This window comes from Tursiops truncatus, chromosome 7 (assembly GCF_011762595.2).
Source record: "Tursiops truncatus isolate mTurTru1 chromosome 7, mTurTru1.mat.Y, whole genome shotgun sequence".
Classification (NCBI taxonomy): domain Eukaryota; kingdom Metazoa; phylum Chordata; class Mammalia; order Artiodactyla; family Delphinidae; genus Tursiops; species Tursiops truncatus.
In genome coordinates, this window is record NC_047040.1 from 54,064,094 (window position 1) to 54,091,375 (window position 27,282).

At 39.9% G+C, this 27,282-nt stretch overlaps 1 protein-coding gene across 8 annotated transcripts in view; it reads left to right on the forward strand.

Annotated features, from left to right (window-relative positions):
• The window catches only part of CCDC141 (coiled-coil domain containing 141), a 217,586-nt gene that overhangs the window by 132,598 nt on the left and 57,706 nt on the right, over window positions 1-27,282 (forward strand). For 7 of the 8 annotated variants that reach the window (XM_073807525.1, XM_073807527.1, XM_073807526.1 and 4 more), the window contains exons 10-13: window positions 12,339-12,480; window positions 14,994-15,113; window positions 17,400-17,591; window positions 23,707-23,886. In XM_073807525.1, the coding sequence (XP_073663626.1) occupies window positions 12,339-12,480; window positions 14,994-15,113; window positions 17,400-17,591; window positions 23,707-23,886 (634 nt within the window). The remainder of the gene's footprint in view (window positions 1-12,338; window positions 12,481-14,993; window positions 15,114-17,399; window positions 17,592-23,706; window positions 23,887-27,282) is intronic. The other variant, XM_073807529.1, reaches the window with a different exon arrangement.

The following is a 27,282-nucleotide window of genomic DNA, read 5'->3' on the forward strand; positions in this document are numbered from 1 at the left end:
ATGAGGAGAGAGAAGGACCTTGAGAAGCAGAAAGAGAATGCAGTGAGAACGTATGATCAAGAATAGGGATTGGAAGACAAAATGGAGATGACAGAAAGAGCAGATGATGGAACAGATACTGACTAGGAAGAAATGATGGCAGGGCTTATGTTTTGACAGAGACAAAAAAAATTCTGCAAATGGGGTAAGCCCTGTTTTTATCTTCCATATCCACAATCCCCTTGAAACTCAAAGACATTCAATTTGAGGAAAAATGAAATAGGTCAAATGTGGTAAAAATTATTTTATTTCTGTTTAAACCCTCATTCTGCTCTATTTTAGACATGCTTACAAGTGTTGATTTGGTAAATTTGGGTTTAGGGAATTTTCTTTTCAGAAGATAATCTGAGTCCAGACAGATACATTTAACCAGGGCTTTGGGACCATGCAAAGTCAAGATCAGAAATAATCCAAGATATTCCAGCAGGAGCTAAAAAGCTGAGGCTATGAAAAGGGCAAATAATTCTCACCTTTGGAAAACTAACAGTAGCTGTAGTTACTAAGCTTCCCTACTTTGGCTCCATGTCATGCATCAGGTAATGGTGTGTCCACTGGGCTCTAGGAGAACCAGTGTGCTCATGTCTGGCCCCTATGGGTATGAGAGCTCCTTTCTTCCCTCCCCTGCTACAGGCCCAGTCTTCTAGAATGTATAAGAATCTTGGACCAGGCAGAAGATATCCTATGGGGTGCCTGGACTTGTTGTGCCTGGACTCAGTGTACCTGTTTGACATTGATCTGAGTCATGTGATGATGGATTAAGTGGTGAGGTCTCCAGTTGTAATTGGTCTCATGTCAGTTTAGTAAGTAGGTCTCAAAGCACAGATACATACTGTTTCTCTGTTCAGGCCACTCTTTACTTGTGGTACTTTCCCTGACCTTAGACAGTTTCCTTTCATGCGTGGGTGGATCAGGAAGCAGCCAGAGACCCCTCCCCAGATCTGAAGATCTGTCACTGACACGCTGCCCCAGAAATTCTAGATGCCTTGGCCGCCCCTAAGTCTGATCTCTGTATCTTCAAAACAGTACATCCTTTGGACTCTGTTTTGTTCCACTTCCCTGAGCTTTGGTCTGGAAATTACCTCCCAGACAGCAGGCTGATGCAATCATAAGGCTCACCTCATTCATTTCCCTTCTCTCAGGGATGACTATCCTGTGCTACCTGTCCTTCAATGTCTGAGTTGTTTAAGGCATGAGGGTAAATCCAGTCCCTGCTTCTTGACCAGAAACTGAAGTTCCGTATTTAGTTTTGATGCTTAAGTCTTAAGAGTAGGAAAGCTGGTCACAACATATTACTGCTAAACTTTATCCTGTTTGTTCTAATCAGTAATGCTTTATTTTCAATACTTAAATATAAGAGAAGTGCTTTTATTTTACATTACAGTCTATTTTCAGGATTCTAGTGATTCTTTTTGGCCATCCATTTTGTAATGGTTGACATGTTTGTTTACTTAGCTAGTCTCATTCTTTTTGCCTTCCTTGCTCCTTCTAGTCTTAAATTTTACACATATATTGTTTTTCAAAGGGACATCTATAGTTCTGTTCGTCAGGTTGCAGACTGAGTCTTAATAGAAGAAGCAATAGTTAGGGACCATTTCAAGAAACTTGAATTAATGGTAGGTAACTGGATTAAAGAAAGAAAAATTAGCAGTGTGATTTCTGTCAACATCCTAGATATATGAGCGTTCATAGTAGTTCCAAGGTGTTTGGTTGCCCTGAGATTTCACAATATTTTACAAATCAATACTATTTCCGTTTTGCAGGAGGAACTGAAGGTAAAGTGCAATTGTTACTTGGCAAAGGACATTTTTGATTCAGAGGGTAGATGTAGAATAGAAATCCATTAGAAGCTGAATTGAAACGCATTAGAATCTCAGTCGCAAACCAGAGCCACACATAGTCACTGACCTCAATCCCATGCATACCATTTGGGACTTGCTTCCCTTCCTCATCTAATGATTTATCTGTCCAACGACCTGGGTCACCACCATGGGAGAGAAGCAGAAGGAGATTTCAAGTTGCAGCCACAGCTGGAGTGAAGGTAGAGTTTAGAATAATGACAATGGAAATAAACATAAATTCCACAGAGAAAAGTATGTGTTACTGAACATCACAATGGCTTCCTAGACTTCTGAATGCCAGCCACACTACTAGGACACAAAACACTAAAATTCCTACTATCAGACATTTGAAAACTGGTGTGGATAAGAAGCTTAGGACTTAGTATCAAAGGAGTTTTATTTCATGCATTCTGAGAGCCAAAATAATACCATGCATTTAACTTCTCTGAACCTCAGTTTCCTCATCGGTAAAATGGAAATATGCATTTTATAGAGGATGTTTTAATCAAATGCGATAACACCACTCTGGCATATAGAAAGCACCCGATAAATAACTGGTTCACTTATTTATTTACCTTCTATACAAAGAGTTTTAAAAGCAAAATATTAAGAGTTACATGGTTGCTTCATATGACTACGGCAGTCAGCTGTACCAAATCATATTCATTTTCACTAACTGGGGAAGGTTATGTTAGAAATAGAGCAGATAAACCTTTATCTTGAGGTAATAAAGGTAAAATTTAGTACTGGGGCAGATAGGAATTTCAGAGACCCTTAGATCTAATTTTTTTCCAGTTAGTTAATAAAATAGGACTTCAGAAGTTCACATTTATCTAAGATGAAGCTTCCCAGTAAATCTGAGAACTTTGTAATTATTTTAGGAACAGATCCACACTGTTTTTCTAACCTGGAATCAAATACCTTTGAAATTGGAGCAGCCTCACAAGATAAATGATGGTTATTTACCTGTTTCCTTGACCTTCTATTTCCTCCCTAATGCTCAGGTGATAATTCTGAGTCATTGTTAAATTGTTTATTATCTTTTCAGAGTGTGATATCCGTGACATAACCTAAGTACACTTTAACATCAAAGGCATTTTAGCGCATTCGTTTGCATTTAGTTATGATGCGAGTTACCTATCATGGGATCTGATAATGGTCAAACCAGGCTTACAGTGAGGTTGAAAGCTCTGGATTCCGGCCCCCTCACCTCCTCTTAGGCCTTGCTTGGCATCATCTCTGAGCACTGAGTGTAAAGGTAGCCCAAAGGTACCCTGCTGCCAAGCAGAATAATGCATTTATTAAGCCACAGGAAGCTGTGGTGATTGGAAGTGCTGGGTCGGAGACCTTGTGTGAGGGTGAAGTTTTCCATAATTGGGCAAAAACGAGGAACCTCCTTTTTTGTGTTCTCAGTGAGCTACCAATTCAGAACTCAAAAACAAGGAAACCAGAAACAAAAGACAACCTATGAAAAAACAACCTGGGAAAAAACGTTTGCAAATAATGAGATCAACAAGGGCTTAATTTCTAAAATATACAAACAGCTCATACAACTCGATAACAAAAAAACAAACAACCCAATCGAAAAATGGGCAGGAGACCTAGATAGACATTTCTTCAAAGAAGACATACAGATGGCCAACAGGCACATGAAAAGATGTTCAACATCGCTAATTATTAGAGAAATGCAAATCAAAACTCCAGTTAGGTACCACCTCACACCATTCAGAATGGCCGTCATTTAAAAAGTCTACAAATAACAAATGCTGGAGAGGATGTGGAGAAAAGGGAACCCTCCTACACTGTTGGTGGGAATGTAAATTGGTGCAGCCACTATGGAGAACAGTATGGAGGTTCCTTAAAAAACTAAAAAAAAAAGCTACCATATGATCCAGCAATCTCACTCCTGGGCATATATCCAGACAAAACTATAATTCAAAAAGATACAAAACTCAAAAACATAGAAATACCCACTAAAACCAGGCTACTTTATAAAGTATTCATTTGGCTTTTCCTGTCCCTAAAATTAATTTAAATTTACAGGTAAACTTGCTTCAGCATTGACTCAATTTCTGCTCCTGCATAAAAGACTGTTCCATTTTTTTTTTTTTTTTTTTTTTTTTTTTTTTTTGTGGTACGCGGCCCTCTCACTGTTGTGGCCTCTCCCATTGCAGAGCACAGGCTCCGGACATGCAGGCTCAGCAGCCATGGCTCATGGGCCCAGCCGCTCCACGGCATGTGGGATCTTCCCGGACCGGGACACGAACCCGCGTTCCCTGCATCAGCAGGTGGACTCTCAACCACTGCGCCACCAGGGAAGCCCCTGTTCCAGTTTTTATTCTACCTTGCTGTGGTGAACTTAAGCTTATAAACCTCATCCTGACTGAATACTTTGCTTTCATATAACCTTAAGTATTGCCCTTTTGCTCTAACATTTATTGTTATTCATTTAATGTTGATTTTTCATATTTTACAGAGAAATAGAAACAGGGGTAAGTTGGGACTTTGCATTCTCTTTTCACGATTTTCTTTTATGTTGACTACCACTACTTACCCTGTTTGATATTGCGAATGATAATGAACTTTAGACAGAGCATGGTTTATTCAGTCATTCATTCGCTCATTCCCAAAATATTATTGAGTGTCTTTGTAGATCAGGTGCTCCCAAGCATCTAATGTGATAGGTGAAGTGCCTGCCCTCATGCTGTTTATATTCTGCTGGGAAGAAAGAGTCAACCAACAAATAAATCAACAGATGAGATGCTCTTACACAGCAATGAGAACTGTGAAAAAAAAAAAGTGAAATGGGCTAGAGAGTGACTGTGGGGAGGGGACCATTTTAGACATTGTAGTCGGGGAGAGATTAAGGAGAGGAGCTACCATGCAAGTGGCTGGGAGATGAGTGGACCTGGAAGAACAACAGCAAAGGTGTAGCAGAAAGAAGGACAGTGTGGCTGGAGGAGAGCGTGACAAGGGGAAAAGGCAAAAGACAAGATAAAATAGTTAGGAGGGAGTTAGACTATGTCCAAGTGCTCGTTGACAATAAAGGCAACGCTTGTGTGCTTTATCTACATTAACAAATTTTATCCTCAAGCCACCCTGTTATACAGATACTTCTATTACCATTGTCCCTGTTTTGCAGGTGTAGAAGCTGGGGCTCAGAGAGGTTCAAATAACTTACCTACTACCTGTCACACAGTGGTAAGGGGTGGAGTTCAGGTCTGAACTGCTCTGTTAGGTTGCTAGCTCTGTCTCCTTTCTTTCAACTTCAGTCATTAGCAAGGAGGCTGACCACTTAGTGAATGTGGATTTTTTTTTTCATTCTAACACACTTAAAATGTGCTGTATCTATCTTCTAATTTCAACTCAAGTCTCACCTTCCCTGCAAAGTTTTTCTTTCTTTGTGTTTATTTAAAACATTATTGAGCATCCATGTGACATACCAGCACTGGGCTTCAAGGATAGTCAAAGATACATAAACCTGGCCCTGAGTTTTCAGAACCTTATTAACAGCCAGTAAGGGAATGACATGTCAAGGGAGTGTGATCTAGGTCTGAGGAAGCCCTTGGGACAGTGGGTGTTAGGGCCACATCTTCAGAGAAGAGAGACACAATCCCAAGCTCCTGTGACCAGGGTGGGTCAAGTGAAGGAGTGAGACTTGAGAAGACCATTGTTGAATTTGATAATCTAAGATGGGTGAAGGGTCTACATCTTCCAGCCAGGATGAACCTAATCAAAACCTACCACACAATAGTTTTTTAATTCCTTTGTATTTGTCAGCTCTGTCTCACTTTTTACTCTGTGGTGTTCTGACTCATTTCTTAGTTGTTTGACTTGTGACAGCATCATCTCCCCATCCAGACCATAACATCAACTTGAGGTCAGCCTTCAAGGTCAACCATGTAGGAAGCCTCTTTTATGCTCCTTATCTCAGTATTTACATACTAGGTGACTTGATTTGAAATGTTAAGGGGCTGGTGTGGCATAAAGGGAAGTTTATGTCATAGCAAAAATATTTTTAAAGATCTTACGTGGAAAACAAACAAAAATAATCCCCACCCTCCAACAACATAAAACAAAACAAAGAAACAAAATCAGAAATCCCTTTGTATCAGAGTCATCTATTGTCACATTTTGTAGGAATTCTACCAAACATTTAAGAACTTAAAATAACTTCTCTTAAAAAAGTTTGATGATATATTTAGATGGTAAATATCAGATACTGAAATTTAGGAAATTGCAAAGTTGAGTTATGACAGTGTTAACTCAGCCGCTTTCCAAATATTTTCATGTCTGTATTAAGTTGTTCTCTTTAGGGGTTGAATAAATGTCATAATTGCAGTCTGAATCTGTTACCATTGTTAAGGCTTGTATAATTCTGAAACTCTTAGTATGGAATGCACCCAAAGTTTACCCTTTTTTATTAAATGTAGGACTAATTAGATTAGGTTCTTGTAAAATATCTAGGAGTCACTCATTGCAATATGAATTTATTCATTTATAATACTGATGATGTGATGTGAAATAGCATAGATCCCAGAGTTAGAAGGTCTGAAACTGCAGGGTCTACAGAGGAAGCCTGACTAAAGGGGCAGAAATCTGTGCCTTGGACAGCTGAGGGGGAGTACTTTCCAATGAGAGGGCTTAGAGAGGAAAGAACACCAGAAAGAAGAGAGGAAGAGATGTGAGTGGACAAATATATGAATAAACTGCTCATTACAGTGTTGTTTATAATAGTGCAACCACCTAAATATTTTCAGAAAATAGGAAACTGTTCCAATAGTTTAAGGGCAAGCACAGTATGGAATAATCTAAGCCAATACCAGAAGAGTGTTTTTGAGGAATATTTGAAGACAGAGAGTATCCTCACAATAAAATGTTAAGAGGATAAGGTAGGATCCAAATCACGTATATGGCATCTTACTAACTTTGGAGGGGAAAGGGTGGAAAGGACTGCCAAGAGAAAAACTTTTTGGAAGGAAATACATTAAAATGTATTTTTATATCTTCTAAATTACCTCAAAAGAGAATATTTGTCTGGTTAGCTCTTACTGTGCCCCTTTTATGTGAGGATTTATGTCATCAATCAGGGAAAATGTTCAGCAATTTAAATATTGATTTTCTGTTTTTCTCTCTTTTCTCTCCTCCTGTAACTCCCAGTAGAAGAATGTTGGAGGCTCCCAGTCTGTCTGAGATGTCTGAACTATCTTTCATATTTTTCATTCCTCTATCTCTTCGCACTGCGTTCCCAATGAATCCCTCATATTGAGTTTTCTCTTTTGTTAATTTTCCCTTTGTTTTCAGCCATTGAATTCTTTTGTTTGTTTTCATAACTATACTGTTTTCATTTCTAGGATTCCTAACTCATTCTTTTTCCTATCCAATTTCGTTTTACTTCTGACTGCTTTTGCTTCAGAGTTTCTTGTTTCTTGATTATGGGTGCTCATTTTTCCTTTATCTTTCTGGTGATGTGAAACATATTTATAAAGTCACTTTCAGATTGCTCTACTTATTTTCATTTCCGGTAGAGCACATTTAGCTCTTGATTGTTGAGTGTCTTTTCTTAGGATTCATTTTCCTCATGTGTTTTGAAATTTTAGATTGTCCTTCTGGATGGGAAGTGTTTGTTCTTCAGCTTTATTTTCCTTGCTTTGTTCTCTACTCTTTTTTTTTCCTCCTTAGCAGCTTTGCAATGACTTCCGCCTGAACTCACAGGGTCTCCTGTCCAGAATCAGTCTTCTGCTGTTTGATCGGGGTCACCCGAGCTCCCATAGAGCTACTGGGGCTCTCAGAGGTGCAGCCAGAAATCCAGGTTGGGGCACAGTCGGGGTTCCTGACTGCTCTGCTATGTCTGATTCCTTGGCTTCAGCAGCAGTGGGCTATAGCATTTTTCAAACTCCTTTTACAAGAGGGAGAATCCCGTCCCTGTTACTGATTTCAGGGAGAATCCCAGCTATGGGACCCTTTATGGAGGACATGTTTTGGTCTCTCTGACCTCATAGGAGTGGAACATGTGGGCATCTCTGCATGGATCTGGACCAGAACCCAGGAACCCTGTAGTTTCAGCCCCACTTACTACTTGCTGTTTCTTTATTGTCATGTGTATACAAGAGGTACATGTGGGTGTGAGATGTTTGGTGGGCAGTGATTCTCAATGTGTACAACTTAAGTCAGAAAAAAATTATTGTAAAAACATACATATCCCTTCCACAGTTCGAATGGCACTTTTTCAAAGTAGGGATGAAAACTAGATGGTGGCGATTGTTTCCTCCAAAATAGAGATGATAAACATGAAGCATTCCTGTCCAGAGATCAGGAAGATATTTTTTCCCATTTTCAAAGTATAATTTGTCCATAGACAGAAAGAAAAATATGATCAGCTGATCCCTTCTGATGAGATGGAGTGAGCTGGCGCGTGCTTAGCATCTGGTTCAGCTGCTAATCCAGATGGGCTCCCAATAATTTATGAAAGGTTTGAAAGCAACTTGCTGCTCTCAGGAAAGAATCATTAGAACACATCAACATTGGGATTTACTCTCTTCCCGCAGCCCTGGTTTGTAACAGATGCAAAGACAGGGCAACCGCTTCCACAGAGCAAATGTAACAGTCTATTTTTGAGCCAGAAGTCAATATGTCTCTGCTCTCTGGGAGGGAAAAAAAAAAAATCAATCATTTTTCTTTCCCCCTTCCCTCCCCTCTCCTGGCTCAATGAATAGGGGAGAAAATACTCCCATGATGGAGTTTCTAACAAATGTCTAAAGAAACCTTCACAGTCTGTCACTCCAGAGTATCTGTGATGCTTGAAGAAGTCAAAGTCAATGTCAGGAATAATCTGATGTACTCCATGCTCATACTACAGGCAGGAACCATCTAATCCATTCATAGACAGGCAGCCCAAAGATCAAGCAGTATTTCCAATGCAAGTTACAGAGCCACAGATTGTTAGGCCTAGAAAGCTGGTCCACTGGTAGCTCCTCTCCCACCCCATCAGGCAGCACATGAGCAATGCGGCTTCATCAGAGTCAGAACAAAATGCCCGGGCACTCCCGTCAACCAAGTTTCTGTTATCAGTCCCCAGTTCTTGTCCCATCATTTATTTAATATTACTGTGAAGTAACAGGACTCATTTCTGGGTGGCTGATGGAATTCTATTAATTTATTTTCAGTTAATGTAAGAATTGCTGGCAGAGTGTGAGGTCATATTTTTCCTTTGATCAAACCATCTGCATTTCACTCTCTGAGGAAATTGGCAATATGCATGCTATACATGTTTTAAAATGTTTTGGAATGTTCAGAAGAAATGTCTGGAATCAGTGTTTCAAGTTTCCAACTGAAAATGATAGAATAGGGCTGGTTGTAAGCTGCAGACTAGGTTTTCACCAAGGAGGAATGGAGAGGGAGAGGCCCTGGGGTTAGGAGTGTGACAGATATACTCCAACTGGGAATCAGGTAGAAGGAAGGGATTAATGGCTGATCAGACAGAGATGATCTAGCTGAGGACAGAGGAAGATAGGAGCTGGCTAGGGTAAGCAAGATAATTGAGAACTTCTTGTACTAAGGATGCGGTCTAAGTGACAAATAAGAAGGGAATGCACATGGGACAGGCAATTCAGTCTGTCCCTATAAGGCTTGAAACAGTGGAGGGAAGTATCAGTCAACCTAACTATGAATCCTAAACCATCGAAGAAGAAATTGGGCAGTCTTTGGATAGGCTAAAACTTCTATAACTGGGCAAAGGGCAAAGTCATCTTTTTTTTTTTTTTTTTTTTTTTTTTGTGGTATGTGAGCCTATCACTGTTGTGGCCTCTCCCGTTGCAGAGCACAGGCTCCGGATGCGCAGGCTCAATGGCCATGTCTCATGGGCCCAGCCGCTCTGCGGCATGTGGGATCTTCCTGGACCGGGGCACGAACCCGTGTCCCCTGCATTGGCAGGCGGACTCTCAACCACTGCGCCACCAGGGAAGCCCGCAAAGTCATCTTTGTTTAAAAACAATTAGAAACCGTTACTAGTGACATTTTTAATACAGTAACTATCTGTGCATATGTTCTTTTTCCTTAAATCTGTGTCTTGTCTTCCCTTAAATATTGATCAAAGTCTACTTTATTTAATTTGAAAATATGCATTGATCTGCTTCTTACAAGGCTATGTAGCTCAGGGCTACAGAGGATAAATGAATGAAAAGAATGTTGTATTTTCCCTTAATTTATAATGCAATAGATATACAGGATAAGACATAAATCACCACAAAATAAGACTAATCTCGTAGGTCATTGGAAAATTAAAAATGAATGATCCATCCAAAGACAGCAAGAGATCCTGTTTGGCTCGTTGTGATTCATCTAAATTAAAATTGTGAGTTGCTAGAGAGCAATATATTTATGGAAGGAATGCTTGATTTGTTTTTGTTTCCCCGTTTCCATTTTCTGTGCTGGAGGGGCCTTCAAGATGTGAATTTGAATAAGATATCGTGCCCCTCTAGTGGTCACTTTGCAAACTACAGACAGACATTTCATTACCTAGAGAAGCCAGCCAATTTCAAAAGAGCATGCCAGCCAGGCTAATCCTGTTTCCATCAACACTGAGTGCAAGGGAAAGTGAAATTTTAGAATACTCCCCCCCCACCCCCATCATGTGTCATGGACCCAGAAAAGGTACTATGAGGTGGTAAAGAGTGTGGACTCTGGGATCAGATGAATAGGTTCAAATCCCAGCCCTGCCATTTAATAAATGTGACCTGGGCAAGTTACTGAGCATTTCTGTACCTCACTTTGCTCATCTGCAAAACAGAGATAACAGGTATAGCCAGATCATCGGGTAGTTATGAGAATTAGAAGAGATTACTTAAAACATTAAAAATGGTTCCTTGTCACAGTAAGTGGATTATTTTTAGAAAATGTTTACCCATTTACTATGACAAGCTTTATTCTCTGTACCTATTTTCCACAGTGCTTATTCACCTTTTCTTTTTTATTTATCTTTCTCATTCCAAATTTGCATGTTCTACAGAAAAACCATAACATGTAGGACAACTGGGCTTTTAAGTGCCTTTTTAGCATGCAAAGTCTAAAATGTAGTTAAAATATGATTACTGTTACCAATATAATATTTTTACAGAATTTGTGGATATAAGTACAAGGATTATTTGCTAAACTCTCCTGATTTCTTGATTATACTCTTCACTGTCTCTGAGTTATTAAAATATGAAGCGAGTTGTTTCAAGTGTAATGTCTGTGGGACCTTAGGCGTCGGGAATAAGATTTCCCCTCCAGTTAAACTTCTCTGGGACTCCGGTGGTCCCACAGGACACACTTGAATCCCATGTGCATTCAACAAGATTCTCAAGCCGCCTGATGACCTCTAAACTCTTGGCAGCCTCATTGTCATTCCTGTGAAGTCCCGTTCCCTCTCAGGCAGTTGGGATCCTGCCCTCATTTCGTTACTAATTCAATTCATTTTTACTGAGTCATAAATTAATTTTTTGAGGTAAAACTACTGAAATCTGTATCTTGTTCCAAGATCTTTTAAAGCTCTGGGTAATTAAATGTGAGAGTTATCAGCTCATCTTTATGAGTATTGGAAGGAAATGACTGATAGGAAATTAAAGACTTCAACTTCTTATATGCAGGGAGAGGCTCTGTCTCAGGGATAGGTTGAAAAATTTTAAAGTGCTCACTGGATCAGCAATGTCCTTTCATTGTCTTGCATTGCTAGTAAGCCTGTGTTGGAAATGGTTAGGAAACTTGCTAATGTGTCTTTAGACCACAGCAAATGGGGTCCAACTCAAAGTTCATTTGTTGTTTTAAAGACATTTTCATTTTATGAGCTGTCATGTCACTTTTCATTTTCTCATGAGGCCAGCACAGGTACAAAATGACAGTGTGAGGCTTGGTTTCTTTTTATGAACAAGTACATCAGATTCCTCATTGTTGGTGATACCTTGGTTTTCACCTAATGATTACAGACTTGAGCATTCGTAAGTATCCAGAACAAGGACCTTAGTGTTACATAAATATTTTACCCTATTGGATCATTCAGTGTTTTGTTAATTGGCTGATCTACACTTCTATTCAAAGAGCATCTTTAGATAAATGAAGCTTTTAAATAACACCCCCAGGAAAACTCTTGGCAAACATACTGTGTTTTTTGCCGTAAGCTTCTCAAAATATCTTAAAGAAATATTAGAAAGTGAACCTTTAGAAGAGAAGATTAGAACTGGTTACAAAAACCCATAACTCATCTTTTCCCTCGGGACTGACCGACTTAAACAAAACAACATAATTTGGTTTTGGTCTCTGCTGTACCAGGACTACAGCTTCTTAACTTCTATTATCCTAAAGCCTGACGCTTAGTAACTTTGATCAAGTCATACTTATCACGAAAGGTTCATTTTCAAATGTTCCCTGTTCCTGGGGCCTCTCTATGAGGGTGGAGTGAACTAACAGCTGGCTTGTTCCATTCAGCTCTCGGGTGACCGGTGTCCGTGAGATGATGGGATGCATCAAGAGGCGAGTTGATCATCTGACTGAACAGTGTTCAGCGCACAGGGAATTTGCTCTTAATAGACAGCAATTAACAGCCTCAGTGGAGGGCTATTTAAGAAAGGTAATTTCATAAAATGTGTCCTCCTTAAGCTACTATTTATTTCTTGGTTTGCATAAGTCTCTTTATTTTTAATTTTTCATTGAAGTATAGTTGACTTACGATATGTAAATTTCAGGTGTACAGCACAGCGATTCAGTTTTTTTTTTGTGGTACGTGGGCCTCTCACTGCCGTGGCCTCTCCCGTTGCAGAGCACAGGCTCCGGACGCGCAGGCCCAGCGGCCATGGCTCACGGGCCCAGCCGCTCCGCGGCATGTGGGATCTTCCCGGACCAGGGCACGAACCCGTGTCCCCTGCATCGGCAGGCGGACTCTCAACAACTGCGCCACCAGGGAAGCCCTCAGTTTTATTTATATATATATATATATATATATATATATATATATATACTCTTTTTCAGATTCTTTTCCATTAAAGGTTTTTACATAATGTGGAGTATAGTTCCCTGTGCTGTACAGTAGATCCTTGTTGGTTATCTATTTTATGCATAAGCTACTATTTAGATGCAGCTCCTTACCTGGTGATAATAGATGATGGTATGGGAACTGCAGCATGCGGGCACAGTGGGAGGATAGGGGTGTGTCTCCTTAGGATTCCCTTCATCCCACATTAGGCTTTATATTCAAACAGAATGAAATTGTAATTCACTACTGCTCATCAACCATCCCTGCCCCAGGTTGCCAAAACTAAAAGTGTCATCCTCCCTGCCTCCCAGCGCAGAACATGTTTACACAAAGGCAGTTCTCATTTTGCACAGAACTGTGTTAATTGAACCATGTGTATATTGGGATGGTGTCCTCTTTGATTTACGTGGTTCTGTGCGTGGCTCCAATATGCACATTTTGGTTAACATGGCACCACACAACGCAAGAACAGCAGGTAGATACCAAAAATGATGAGTTTTAGGGGTTCCAGGAATAAATTGCCATTATCATAATTTATTGAACCAAGGCAGTGCAAAGGACATGGCCACTCTGAATAAAACCATATGTGTGAAAATCCTTTCTACAAAGTGAATATAGTGGTTTGAAGAATTTTATTTCCCATTTTCAAAGAGGAATAAAAACAGGCAGCTACTATTTGACTAAATAAAAAATTACTTGTCTGGGGGCTTCCCTGGTGGCGCAGTGGTTAAGAATCCACCTGCCAATGCAGAGGACACGGGTTCAAGCCCTGGTCTGGGAAGATCCCGCATGCCTCGGAGCAACTAAGCCCGTGAGCCACAACTACTGAGCCCTCGTGCCACAACTACTGAAGCCCGTGAGCCTAGAGCCTATCCTGCACAAGAGAAGCCACAACAATGAGAAGCCCGGGCACCGCAATGAAGAGTAGCCCCCGCTCGCTGCAACTAGAGAAAGCCCGTGCGCAGCAACGAAGACCCCAGGCAGCCAAAAATAAATAATAAATAAAATAAATAAATTTAAAAGAAAATTACTTGTCCGTAGATGGGGTTATAGCAAAAACTAGTAATATCTCAATTACATTAATGCTAATGAACCATGTTGTAAAGTCTGGGTCTCAAATTTTCAATGATGTTTTTTCATTAGTTACAATGGACTTATATACCTGACTTACACAAGTAGAATTAATAGACTTCACAGGAGAGGTCATTAAATAACCAAGTCTCTATCTAAATTGCCTCCTTGCCTGTTATTGATCCAGAGATGGGAATTGGAACCTTGTTCTGATGCCTGGGTCCAGGGAGATTACAAACATGGCGGCAGCTGTAGTGCTGCATTCCCTGGAGCTTGAGATTCAAGCGAATTTGGTGGTGGTGGAAAACACAGTAGAAACTCAAATAGCTGCTGTTGCTTGTGTGGCTACTGCCAAGTCAGAGCCAATTTGACTTTGGGAAGTATGAACTCTAGTCAGAGCAAGGCAGTAACTTGAATTGAATAGAACCCCTTAAACCTCACTGTATTCACTAATTCATGTGTATTGAAGATCAAATCATAATCCCCCACGTTCATCAATTAAATGCCTAAGCGTGTTTCTGTTTTGTTATTACATGTACAGCATGTGGTGCTGTCCCGGGGCCCCTCAGCCCTAAATATAGTAATCCGTAAAGTGATCTAATACCTATGCTGGACCTCTGCTTCAAAATATACCTGTAAATTGGGCCCCTTTCAGTGTACAGTGTATGATCATGACTTAATGCACCAGAAAAATTCATTTCTACTGATGTGTTGACAAGTGAATTATCCTTTCTACGTAATATAGATAATAAATTCTTAGAGAATGTGGATTATTGCCTACATCTCATCGCTGTTAATAAAAGAAATATCTGTAAACATATATCCTCTATTGGTGAGTCAGTAGTATTACCTCATATGAAGAGCAGCATTATGAATTTAAGTAGGAAATACTGAAATATTAAACTATTTTTAGATTAAAATTGGTATACATTTAAAGTATAATGGGAATGTAGAGAGTAATATTTATCTCCTCTACACATATGCATACATGTATGCCAATATATATTACTAAGGGTGCAATATATTCTTTATTCCTAAAGGTAGAAATGTCCATTCAGAAAATCAGCCCAGTAATTTCTAATGCAATGGATGTCGGTTCCAGCCTTTCTGAATCAGAGAAGATTTTGAGTACATATCTGGAACTAGATAAACAAGCTAAGGTAAATAAAATGAGTTATTATTATGGTTATGGTTTTGTAAATATGATTTTTCTTTATTTTCAGTAGCTATAAAACTTAATCCTAACTCCCTTGAGGGCTGCAATTCTAAATTAGTCTTCTGGCAGATAATGACTTAAAAACGGCTACCATTATGTGTATCTAAAGTATATTTACAGGTGCATTTATTAGGGCGTTTGAGCTCACGGAAGCTCAGCATTATAGCCTGGTGCTAAACACTCATTTGGCCCTCTTTCCTAGCCTAGGAGATGTTAGCAGCTCCTTGAGGCCAGGAGAGCGCCTCTTCAAGGCTATTTGTGATTTTCTGCTAGAGTAAGTTGCAAGAGAAAATTACCAAGAGCAACATGCATCAGTGCTAGATTCCAGGAGGCAAAAAAATCACAATGTTGTTTGCACACCCAATGTTTAGAGACAGAAACTGCCCCCTCCTCTGCCTGGCACCTTCTCTAGTACCCTCTCACCCCTTTCACATGGGACTTAGGTTCAGACATTCCTGCTAGCAGCTCCAAACCTTCATGAAGTCCCTGCCCGCCCCAGCAGGTGGTTAGGAAGGTGAGGCAAGTGCCCAGGTCTCTAGGAAACAGCCTCGCTATTCAATCATTTCTTTTTTCTGAATTTAATTTTTATTTTATATTGAGCTACAGTTGATTTACAGTGTTGTGTTAGTTTCAGGTATACAGCAAAGTGATTCAGTTATACATATACATATATCCATTCTTTCTCAGATTCTTTTTCCATATAGGTATTACAGAGTATTGAGTAGAATTCCCTGTGCTATACAGTAGGTCCTTCTTGATTATCTATTTTATATATAGTAGTGCATATATGTTAATCCAAAACTCCTAATTTATCCAAGAGTCTCCTTCACAGACAGCACCGCCACCTGAAACTCACGGATGAACCAATTATTAATGGGCTGTTTTTAATTCATTTTTTAAAATGTCTAAAATGAAATGCATGCCTGAACTCAAGTTCATTTTTTTAAAAAAGAAAGCCTCATATATTTTATTTAGAGAAGTACTTTTTCTTTTTTTATAAATTTCTTTATTTATTTATTTTTGGTTGCGTTGGGTCTTCGTTGTTGTGCACGGGCTTTCTCTAGTTGCAGTGGGCGGAGGCTACTCTTCGTTGCGGTGCGCGGGCCTCTCATTGCGGTGGCTTCTTTGTTGCAGGGCACGGGCTCTAGGAGCAAGGGCTTCAGTAGTTGTGGCATGCAGGCTCAGTAGTTGTGGCTCGAGGGCTCTAGAGCGCAGGCTCAGTAGTTGTGGCGCACGGGCTTAGTTGCTCTGTGGCATGTGGGATCTTCCCGGACCAGGGATCAAACCCGTGTCCCCTGCATTGGCAGGCAGATTCTTAACCACTGCACCACCAGGGAAGTCCCTTCATTTTTTTATTTAAAAAATTTTAGAGGGAAGGAGGAAATTTCAAGGGGAGAAACTCCTCCACTTCCTCCTTCCAGAGGGCTCTCTGGGAGCAGCTCCTGTAAATTAAAATTACCTCCATTCAGTAGAGTACCTGGGAAGCATATTAAATACAAGTAGGAGAGCAATCCCTCCTTGCTCTAAATGAGAGTGGAGCATCTGTCTTTCGTGTTTGCTTGAATCCTAGCTTGGTCTCACGTGAAATTTTACACAGCTCTGCGGCAGTTGTGTAAATAGTGCCTAAAATACCTACTCGTCCATTGAATCAGTGGTTAGATTTCACGTGCCAAAAATTGCACTCAAAAGAAGACATAGGAGAGCAACCCTAGCAAGTCAAATTCACTGACTCTTTAGGTTGTAGATGGAGACTTTAAGAAGACTGCATACTTGATATGGCATTTTTTGTAAATTAAAAAATGAGTGAACAATTTCTATAAACTTGTCATCTCTTATATAACAAAATTAGTTTAAGAATTTTCTAGAGCGACTGGTAAATTTCATAAAGCAATCATCATGTATAATTATTTTATTTAAATTATTTTAAACATTTCTGCCAATGTGTTTTACAACCTTTCTTACTAAACAAACTTTCTTCTATTTGTGACACAGAAAGTAGAATGTTCTAAATAAGACGTATAGGTGATAGACTGAAAGAATAATTTGAGGTAGTTTTCATTTTAAGGTGCCTTTTTTTTTCAAATTTTAAAATATGTGCCTTTTTCATTGAGGAGAGTTTTGGTACAAGTTCAATTAATAATTGTAATAGATGGCTGTACAGAAGGTATTGGAATGTGAGTGTTCATGATTCCCCTGTCAGCTTCTGACCTCCTGTGCCTTGTTTTTATAGGAGACATCACATGAATCAGAAGCAGCTGCAAAACTCTTGACAGAGAAAAATGATTTTGAACCTGATGAAGTGGCATCGCTTTCTTCTAAAGCTAAGTGGCTAGAGGAAGAATTAAACATACTTGGCCAAAGCCTCAGCTCCAGGTCACAAGTCCTGCAAACTTATGTGGCATTTCTAAAGTCATCAGAGGAGGTACGGTACCTATGGGCTGACCTCTTTGACAGAATGGCCTCTGCCCATCTTCCTGCTTTCTAAGGGGATAGAACCCTCGTGGATCGTTCCAGATCCTCCACCCCAGTGCACATACTCACTTATAGCTCCTTTATTCTCCAAGGCACCATACACAGGCTCAAAGAGTAAGTTATTTTACTAAAAACATAATACAAGTGTGTATGTGTAGATACAGACAAATAAGCAAAGTGGCTGTGTTGAAACCCTTTTTACTATGACCTACAAATAAATAAATAAATATATATATATATATATATATTTTTTTTTTTTTTTTTTTTGCGGTATGCGGGCCTCTCACTGTTGTGGCCTCTCCCACTGCAGAACACAGGCTCCGGACGTGCAGGCTCAGCGGCCATGGCTCACGGGCCCAGCCACTCCGCGGCATGTGGGATCTTCCCGGACCGGGGCACGAACCCGTGTCCCCTGCATCAGCAGGCGGACTCTCAACCACTGCGCTACCAGGGAAGCCCCTGGCCTACAAATATTTACAATATCCTAAACATAAAACAAAATTATTTAAAAATAAGTCATTTTCTATTTAAAAATAAGTCATGAATCTCTTTGAATACTTAAGCAATTTGTGTGATTTGTTTAAAATCCACACAATTGGAAGTTATAGGCTGTTGGGTCCCGTCTCAGATCTGTCTTGTTTGATGCTTTTAATAATTTTCCTCTGAGAGCTTTTTCTGAGGCATTGTTTTGACTGGTTTGTACTAAATAATCTGTAAAATTCCCTCTGGTAGACTAGAATTCCATCTCTCAAAGGTCCCAGGTTCTTGAAGGTGACATCAGTCATAGCAAAGCACTTGAGTCCCACCTCATTTAACTCTGGTCCTAATGCTCCCAGGCGCGCGTGGTTCACTCTCCTTTCAGGGAGGGGCTGCTGGTTGAGTGGGAGGTAGAGCCATCAAGGCTCACTCAGGGGTAAAGCCAACCCAAGTTAGGTAGCATCCTCCCGCCACCCTCCCAATACTCTCACCCTTACCTCGCACGACCACATCCTGCCTGCCCACATTCCTCTGCCAGCTCTCGTTCTCTAAGAGTCTTGAGTTCTCACCACTCTGGAGGAAGGCCACGCACAGGCCCTGGAAATCTCAGGGAACCACTGCCTCCTTTTCCACATCTTTCTTTATTCTGGATTTTTAAAATTTTTTCTTATCCTGGAACTCTCAGGGTTAGGCAGAGATATTATAGCCGACAGGTTGTTCTATCAATGAACACTTTTTTTAAAAAAGAAAGAATCTTTTTTTTTTAATCTGGTTTATTTATTTGTGGCTGTGTTGGGTCTGCATTGCTGCACATGGGCTTTCTCTAGTTGCAGTGAGCGGGGGCTACTCTTCATTGCAGTGTGCGGGCTTCTCATTGCGGTGGCTTCTCTTGTCGCAGAGCACGGGCTCTAGGTACGCGGGCTTCAGTAGTTGTGGCATGCGGGCTCAGTAGTTGTGGCTCACAGACTCTAGAGTGCAGGCTCAGTAGTTGTGGCGCACGGGCTTAGTTGCTCTGTGGCATGTGGGATCTTCCTGGACCAGGGCTCGAACCCGTGTCCCCTGCCTTGGCAGGTGGCTGCTTAACCACTGCGCCACCAGGGAAGTCCCTCGATGAACATTTTTGTCTCAACTTGAAATGGTGGAGAGGGTACAAAGTAGTGCTTGGTTTTCTGCATCTTCATTGCCAAAAATGTACCTTCTTAGCTTCTAGCTCAGCGCCTACTTCCATGGCCCCCTCTGGCCTCTGGGACCAGGAGTTTTGGGACTAGGGCTGGAACCTTAGCTTTGCAAACAGAGCTTTCCCAAGAAGGACCTCATGTCCTTTCATCTTCCCAGCTTTCACTTAATCTTTTTCTTACCTGGCAGAGCCTTGTGTCCTCACCTCGGCAGTGCTCTCAGTCTGTCAATCTCCTACACCTTCAGGCTTTCTCTCTTTTCTCACCAGCTTGTGCTTATTCAATTCCATTCCATTCCATTCCCCATGTCCTCAACTCCCTGCCTTCTACCCTGACTTCCAACTCCCAATACTAGATCACTCCAACACTCTGTTTACTCAGCTTCTCTTTCCAAGCTTCCAGACGCTCCTGTGGAAAATCATACAATTGTGCTTATTGGTGCTCTTACAAATTTATGGGTCTTTGGCTCAGCTGAGCCCCCCATATGCTCTCTAGTTGGTGCCCATTCAGTAGTGAGTCGCAAACTTCTTACTGCAGTTTCCATTCCTAAATGTCGGCTTATGCCCTTACCTTGTATGTGACTGAAAAACATGAATCCATTGAGCTTAACTGCCTTGACTTCCTTCAGCTTCCAAACCCACTGACATATTCACCCTTCCTCCACTGTCACCAATAAAGTGGAGCTTCTCATGTGTGCTGCACTAATCAGCCATCAGTCCCTCCCTGTCTGCTCCTACATCCTTCAGAATCTGGCTTCAGCATCCATCCTCTAATTTTAAAAATTTGCTTTTTCTGTTGCTTCCTTCTCTTTGGTCTACAGTTCTGCCCAAATAGTCTTGCCCTCACTGAAGCTACCACTCTGTAATTTTCCTTCCATTCACAACTGGACTCTTGGGATGGGAAGATGACATTTCTTTTCTCTTCTTCCTGATCCTCCCTAATCCTCATCCCACTGCCATTTGGTTTATCCCCTTTTCCATCCTGCCGTTTGCACCTCTTCACTCCATTCTTATGAGCTTATACTTACTACTTACCAGTTGACAGGTGAAACGGTCAATCTTTATCCCACTTAATCCCTCTGCTGTATTTATTTAACCCAGTTACTCACATTCACCTCCTTTGACTTTAAACAGATTTATTGAGGTATAATTTACATAGCATAAAATTCACCTATTTTAGGATGTAATGATTTTTGGCATATTTATAGAGTTGTGTAACCATCACTGCACTCCAGTTTTGGTATATTTCCATCACCCCAAAAAGAGGCCTGGGGTATACTTTTCACCAGTCCTGGTTTCCACCACCCCTCCCCCCTGCCCCCAACCTCAGGCAAGCACTACTCTGCTTTCTGTCCCTATAGATTTGCCTTATTTGAATATTTCACATAAGTGAAATTAGCCTGTCTACTTCTTTATCTGTTCTTTTTCCTGACTCAGTTCTCTGTTCCTAAAGTGTGGTGGGTTACAGAGTTCTTGCCTGTGCTCCCTCTTTTGTACATTCTATACACGTTCCCTACAAAAATCACCCACCCTCCCACAAACACACCTATAGTTTCAATTTCCCAGTAACTCAAAACTGGTTCCTCAACCCCAGCTCTTCTGAGCTCCAGGCCAATGCTTTCAACTTCCAATCATACTAATTACCTATGTATTCTGTAGCTTCCTGAAGCTCAACAAAACACAACTGGTTATCTTTTCCTCAAACGTGTTTCCTTCTGTATTTTGGCATTGGATTAATGACCCCACTGTCTTTCAAAAGTCCTATGTAGAAGCTCAAAGTCTGTTCTGATCCCTTTCTTAATGAGCAGTTATTTTTGTACTAGGCCCTGAACTTTTCATTCTTGATCTCATTTCATCCTTATAATATCCCTATGTTTATTTACTATTATCCCTACTTTGCAAATGAGGGAAACTGAGGCTCTGAGAAGTTAGGTATGTAAGACCAAACAGGTAGTAAACATCAGAGCTGAAGTTTAATTCCCAATCTCCTCCCTCTTGTTTTTTCAAACATCAAAGGCCATGCTAGGGGCTTCCCTGGTGGCGCAGTGTTTGAGAATCTGCCTGCTAATGCAGGGGACACGGGTTCGAGCCCTGGTCTGGGAGGATCCCACATGCTGTGGAGCAACTAGGCCCGTGAGACACAACTACTGAGCCTGCACGTCTGGAGTCTGTGCTCTGCAAAAAGAGAGGCCGCGACTGTGAGAGGCCCGCGCACCGTGATGAAGAGTGGCCCCCGCTTGCCACAACTAGAGAAAGCCCTCGCACAGAAACGAAGACCCAACACAACAAAAATAAATTAATTAATTAATAAACTCCTACCCCCAACATCTAAAAAAAAAACACGCCATGCTATCCCATGTCTGTCTTTAGAGACAACCTAAGAGATTTCTGAATTCCCCTTCTTCATTTGTACCATCACCTTCTCAGTTTAGGTGCTCATCATCCTTTGCCCAGCTTAAAGAAATTGTATCTGCCTGTTCTCTCTGCCTCCTATAATTCTCCCCTTTATGCCTTTCAGAAAATGGTCATTCTAAAGCAAATCTGATCATGTCACTTCCTGAAATTCAGGTTATATGACAAATGTAATTTATGAAGCAAGTTATAACTTTTACCCCAAAATGGGTAATGTATTAAAGTTGATCATTAATTCACTTAAAAAAAGAAACTAGTCCAGATTCAAGGAAATCCCTATAATGACATCATGCTCACTTACATTCAAGGAGGCTTTTTTGAGCAGTTGGAAAAGGAGGATGAATTACAGTTTATGTTTTAAGAATTTCACTTAACCGACAGCCCATGATATTGACACCCCCGCCTGTAGCATACTATCCCATTGAAGTACTGATGGCTGTCATGCCGATTCCGAGTCATTGTGATAGCTGTCAGTTGTTTCAAACTAACGAGAGTGTGTCACAGTTTGTTGAGTATAGTAGCAAACGAGTTGAAACCTACTGACGGCTTTATGCCAACACAATGATCACTCTCACTTCTTTCTTACCACTCAGGTTGTGCTATCTGGATGTCACCCACACCAAGATCATTTATCGTGCTCTGAACCAGCCAGTGTTTCACACTTGTGCCTTCACACGTGTTATTCCTTCCATCTGGGGCCCCCTTCTCCTGTTCCCTCTCACCCTGGACAATTCTGAAAGACACAGATCAAATGTCGCTTCCTTTGGGAAATTCTTGCCTGTTTACTTTACGTAGAGCTGGTGGTCCCTCCTCAGTGTGCCCAGAACACTGTGGGCATACTTGCCTTTGTGTTGTAATAATCTGTTTATGGTTCTCTTTCTCCCAGAATTATCTTTGGGAACCCAATGAAATAACTGCTAAATTCTTACTACGGAATCTTAGGAGACTCCGTGGAGGAGGTAGTATTTTAACTGTCTCATGAAGGATTAAGTAGGAGCAGAAAACTGAGGAAAGATTATCCAGGGCTGAGGAAACAAGTATCAGGAAAACAGTCATGAATAAATGGACTATGGAAAAAGAGGAGACAACTTCTGTTTCTGAGTGCCCTTTGCAGCGCTCATTAAATTAAGAATGATATTGAAATCTTGAAAATATAGTGACTAACCATTGCCTGAAATTTCTTATCCCATTTATATTGCTTTCAGTAGTTATGAGCTCTTTGAGTCTTATCCTATTGGCCATTAAGTATTATTCAAAATGCATAAAAACTTGTGTCAAAAATTTTCTACCATTTCTACAATACCCAGTTAAATGATCTGGTTCTGCAGGCACATCTGATTTTATATAAGCTCTGTCCAAAGAGAGTGATTTAAAATAATCTAGTATTGCTTACCTTGGTTAGCCAATGAGAAAATATAATTCTAGGGAGGTGAAGTAATGAACCTCAGTAAGATTTGCTCATGGAGGCAGTTTAATATTAATACATGTACAGAAAATTCATAATTATTTGTACTCTTTTGTTCTGGTTTATCACTGATGAGAAGCAAATTGTGATTTGCTAATTATGAATAACTTTCCACTGACTTACATTTCTTTCTGATTTGTATTCCTTGATTGTATATGTTTATCTTTCTCCTGAATTATAAAACTCAGCTTTAAATGGAACCACATTGGTCTTTGACATAAGCTGTCTCCAATTGCAAAACATACACACATATAATACATAAATATGATTTTGGCTACAGTAAATAGGGCTTCTGGATAATAAACTTGTCAGGTCAAGTTACTACCCAGTAGCAGTCAGTCTGATCTGTCAAAAACCTGAATAGATTTTCATGTCTTTTCAGTAAGTTGACAATATTTAATAATTATTTAAAGAATTCTGAAATGTAGGTTCCAATTAAGTTTTATATAGGCTTTTATTGGAATCTAGTATTTTTCTCTTTAAAAATGTTTTTAAGTGTTCTTAACTTTCATTTATATTCTTTTATTTTTTTTTAAGGTAGAGGAGCAATGTCAGGGCCTAAGGGAGTTTTACCAAACTGATATCCTGCGAAAGGAAGAGGGTGTTGCTGAAGCTGAGCGTCTCTCAGACTCAGTGGAGAAGCAGTGGCAGCTGTTTTTAAAGAGGAGCTTTTTAACTCAAGACCTCGGGCTCAAGTTCCTTAATTTAATAAATATGGTGAGAATAACATTAAATGAGTCACACCTTCTTCAAGGATCACTTTTCAAAGTCAGAGTCATAAATTTAAAAGTTCAGTTGTCTGTTATTCAGCTGTGCTGGTTTAGGAAGTTCTTTTTAGCTCCATTCAACCTAGAATAGTCCTGAAGCCCAGCATTTATGTGCTTCTTTGCTCCTAGACCTCTTGTGAGTTTATCACATGAAGGCTAGTTTATCTATTAACAAGAAAGAGTGACTATAATCCAAATGTAACATTATTATTATTACATAGAGTCCTCAGAAGATCACCCAGAAGTTCTGAGTTATGTTGAAAGCATGCAACAAGATCCTTACAAGATTTCCAGAGGCGAAAGATAACATCTAGGATGAATCTTCATTTCAAAGAATTTCTTACAATACCAGATCTTTTCATAGCAAAGCTCCATTATATTTAGAAATGTACCCTAAACTTTAGTTGTTAAGTTATGTCTGTGAAGTATCCTAGAATCGACCTCAGGCCCATATAAAGTTCTCCACAGAATTCTTGAAAGATGGTTAATCCACCTCTCCTTCAATATTTCAAGTATCTTCCTTATGAAACTGTTCATTTTATTGTTAGAAAATGCCAGCTGCTAGGAAAGTTTTTTATTTTTTAATGTTAAGGCGAATCTGTCTTCATATCTGAGTCTAACCCTCTGTAGCTCCACAGGGGGAAAAATGTATGCATATTTCATTTCTCTTACACACGAAAGTTTTTCAAACCTTGAAAACAGTTGCAAAATCTAATTTGAGTCTTTTCTGCAGTGAACTAGATATAAATCCTTTCTATCATTTAGGAGGTAGCTTTCTCTCTTTCTTCATCCTAATCCTTCCTCCCAGAATTTTCCATGATTTGTCAATATCATTCATAACATGTAAACAAGAAGTAAAGTACAACTTCAACACAGAGTACAAAGTGTACATCATTCTTTACTAATGAGACCTAAGGTTGTACTAGCACTTTTAGCAATAATTTCACTTTGTTGGTTCATATTAAGCCTGTGATGGAAAAACTGCAATTGCATTACATTTTTATTGCAGTTCCTGCCAGGCTAGGTCTCTCCCATTTTATATCCGTGTCGCCTATTTATCTTTTACATACAAATGTGAACCTTTATATTTATTCCTATTTTATATCACTTTGTTAGTTTTAACTCATGATTCCATCTTGTTAAACTAATTTGGAGCCTGCTATCTATTGCATTAGCCATCTCTCCTGGGTTTAATTCGGTATATTAATAAGTAAGCCTCTTGTGGCTGCAATTAGATCTTTAATAAAAGTGTCTGAGGGGCAGATTGCTACCCCAATCCATTAAGCAATCAATTGATTAACCAGTCTTTTAAACAATCGTGGACATTCCCAATAGTACTTTATTTTAACCACTTTTTCTTAAGTCTATAATGGAAGACACTGCTCGAAGGAAGGTCTATCTACCTAGTATCCTATCAATTGTATAATATAATTTGGCAAAAATTAGTTTGACTCCTAGTGATCATAGGGTTCTTTCCAAAGTGCTCACAATCTGCTTGATCAATGATGACTTTATTGCCCTGGTTTTCAATGTCAAGCTTACTGACAGGTAAATCACATAGGCCATCTTTTCCCCCATTTGAAAATCAGGGCATTTTCCTTTCTCTAATTTTCTGGCCCTTCTCCTATTTTCTGTAGATTTGCAAAGATGACTGACATCTGCAATTTTCTCAGTACTCTGACATGTGATGAATCTCAGTCTGGAGCCTGAATTCATTTGGAAGAGTTGGGCTCTAACTACCCTCATCTACTTTGAGCTACAATTTCCTCTTTATCTTCATTGTTTCAAACTTTGTTGTTTAAAGACCGGTCTTCTTAAATCTATATGGAAACAAAATATGCATTAAATAATTCTAATTTATCTAATACTATCCGTATGCATCAGAGAAAATTTGCTGAGTATTTTACCTATGTTCTTATGTTATATTGGTGCTTTACTGTTAAAAAAATTGTTATTTTTTACTTGGAACATTTAGAACATATCTGTCTATCTATCTTTAATATTTTTACTCTTTTTAAGTATATCTTTATATCCTTCTCTTCATTGTGTATTTCTCCAATTTGCACTCATAAGGGAGTTTACATATTTGCAAACTGCACTTTTTTTGTCTATCCTTTTTCTTACTAACTTCCTTTTGAGAAATTATATTTTTCAGTTTTGGAATTTCCAGTTGGTTCTTTTTTATTAGATTTATATTGCCAGTGAAATTCTCCTTTTTTATCTTCTCTTTCTCCATCTTTCCTATACTTTCGTGACCGTATTAATCATGGGTATTTTAAAGTGTTTGTCAGCTAAGTCCAACATCTGGATCTGGAATTGTTTCTATTGTCTACTTTTTCTCTCGGTTTCCAGCTCTGTCATCCTATCTTGGGATGATGAGAGAATATCTATCAAATGCCAAGCATTATGTATAAAAAAATTGTAGGAGTTCCAGATGGTGTTATCTTCTTTCCTTAGGTGGGTGTTGGTTGAAGATCACTTAAGCCAATCAGGAGCTGGTGGAGTTGAGTCCGGAGTACAGTCCTGTCAATGCTCCATCTATTCTGTTGACCTTGGGCTCTCAGCGTTTTCAAGTTAGAGCTTGGGGCCTTCTCTGAGGTCTCTCCCCCTGGCAGGTCTGCAATTTGGGGAGTCTTGGGAGATAGCTGAAAAACTTCCACTCTGCTTTTCAGAGGCTTTTGCTTGGGTTTTTTAATCCACTGCCCTGTTCAGCCCCAGTATTTTGTCAATGTTCTGAGATGAAGATGAGCTGTGTGCTTGAACCCCCATCCCCACTAGTGTCTGTCAAAAGTTCTGTTGTTTTCTCTGTTCCCCAGTAAAGCCTCACGATCAGCCTCCTGTCGGCATACAGAGTTGGGAAACGCCCCTGACTGGGGTAGGAGAGGTGACAGGTGAGCTTACCACTCTCAGGTTCGTCCTTCTCTGGAGTCTTGGCCTCTTTAGTTCTTTTTGCCTTCAACTAGATGCTTTCTGCATTTATTCCAGCTTTTCTAGTTGTTCTAGGCAGAAGCACTGCTCTGCCACTAGCTACTCCATCCTACCCAAAAACAGAAGTCCTTTATTACTTACTTAGAATGTTTAAGATTGTACAGTCAGATTTGCATTTAAGATCTGTAGCAGGAATCCATTCAAAATTATATTTTGTATCTTTGTCTAAATAAACTTAGGTTTCATGATATTCAAATGTCCATTTAGAGTTTTCAGCAACAGTGTGTATTTTACTACATACCTTGGTGGTCTTGTATCTTGACATTATAAACATGGCTACTTTACCCCAAGGTCCTTACCACTGTCATATGATAAATAAATTCCTCCTCATTGATGAGAATTAAGGTCCACATAATGC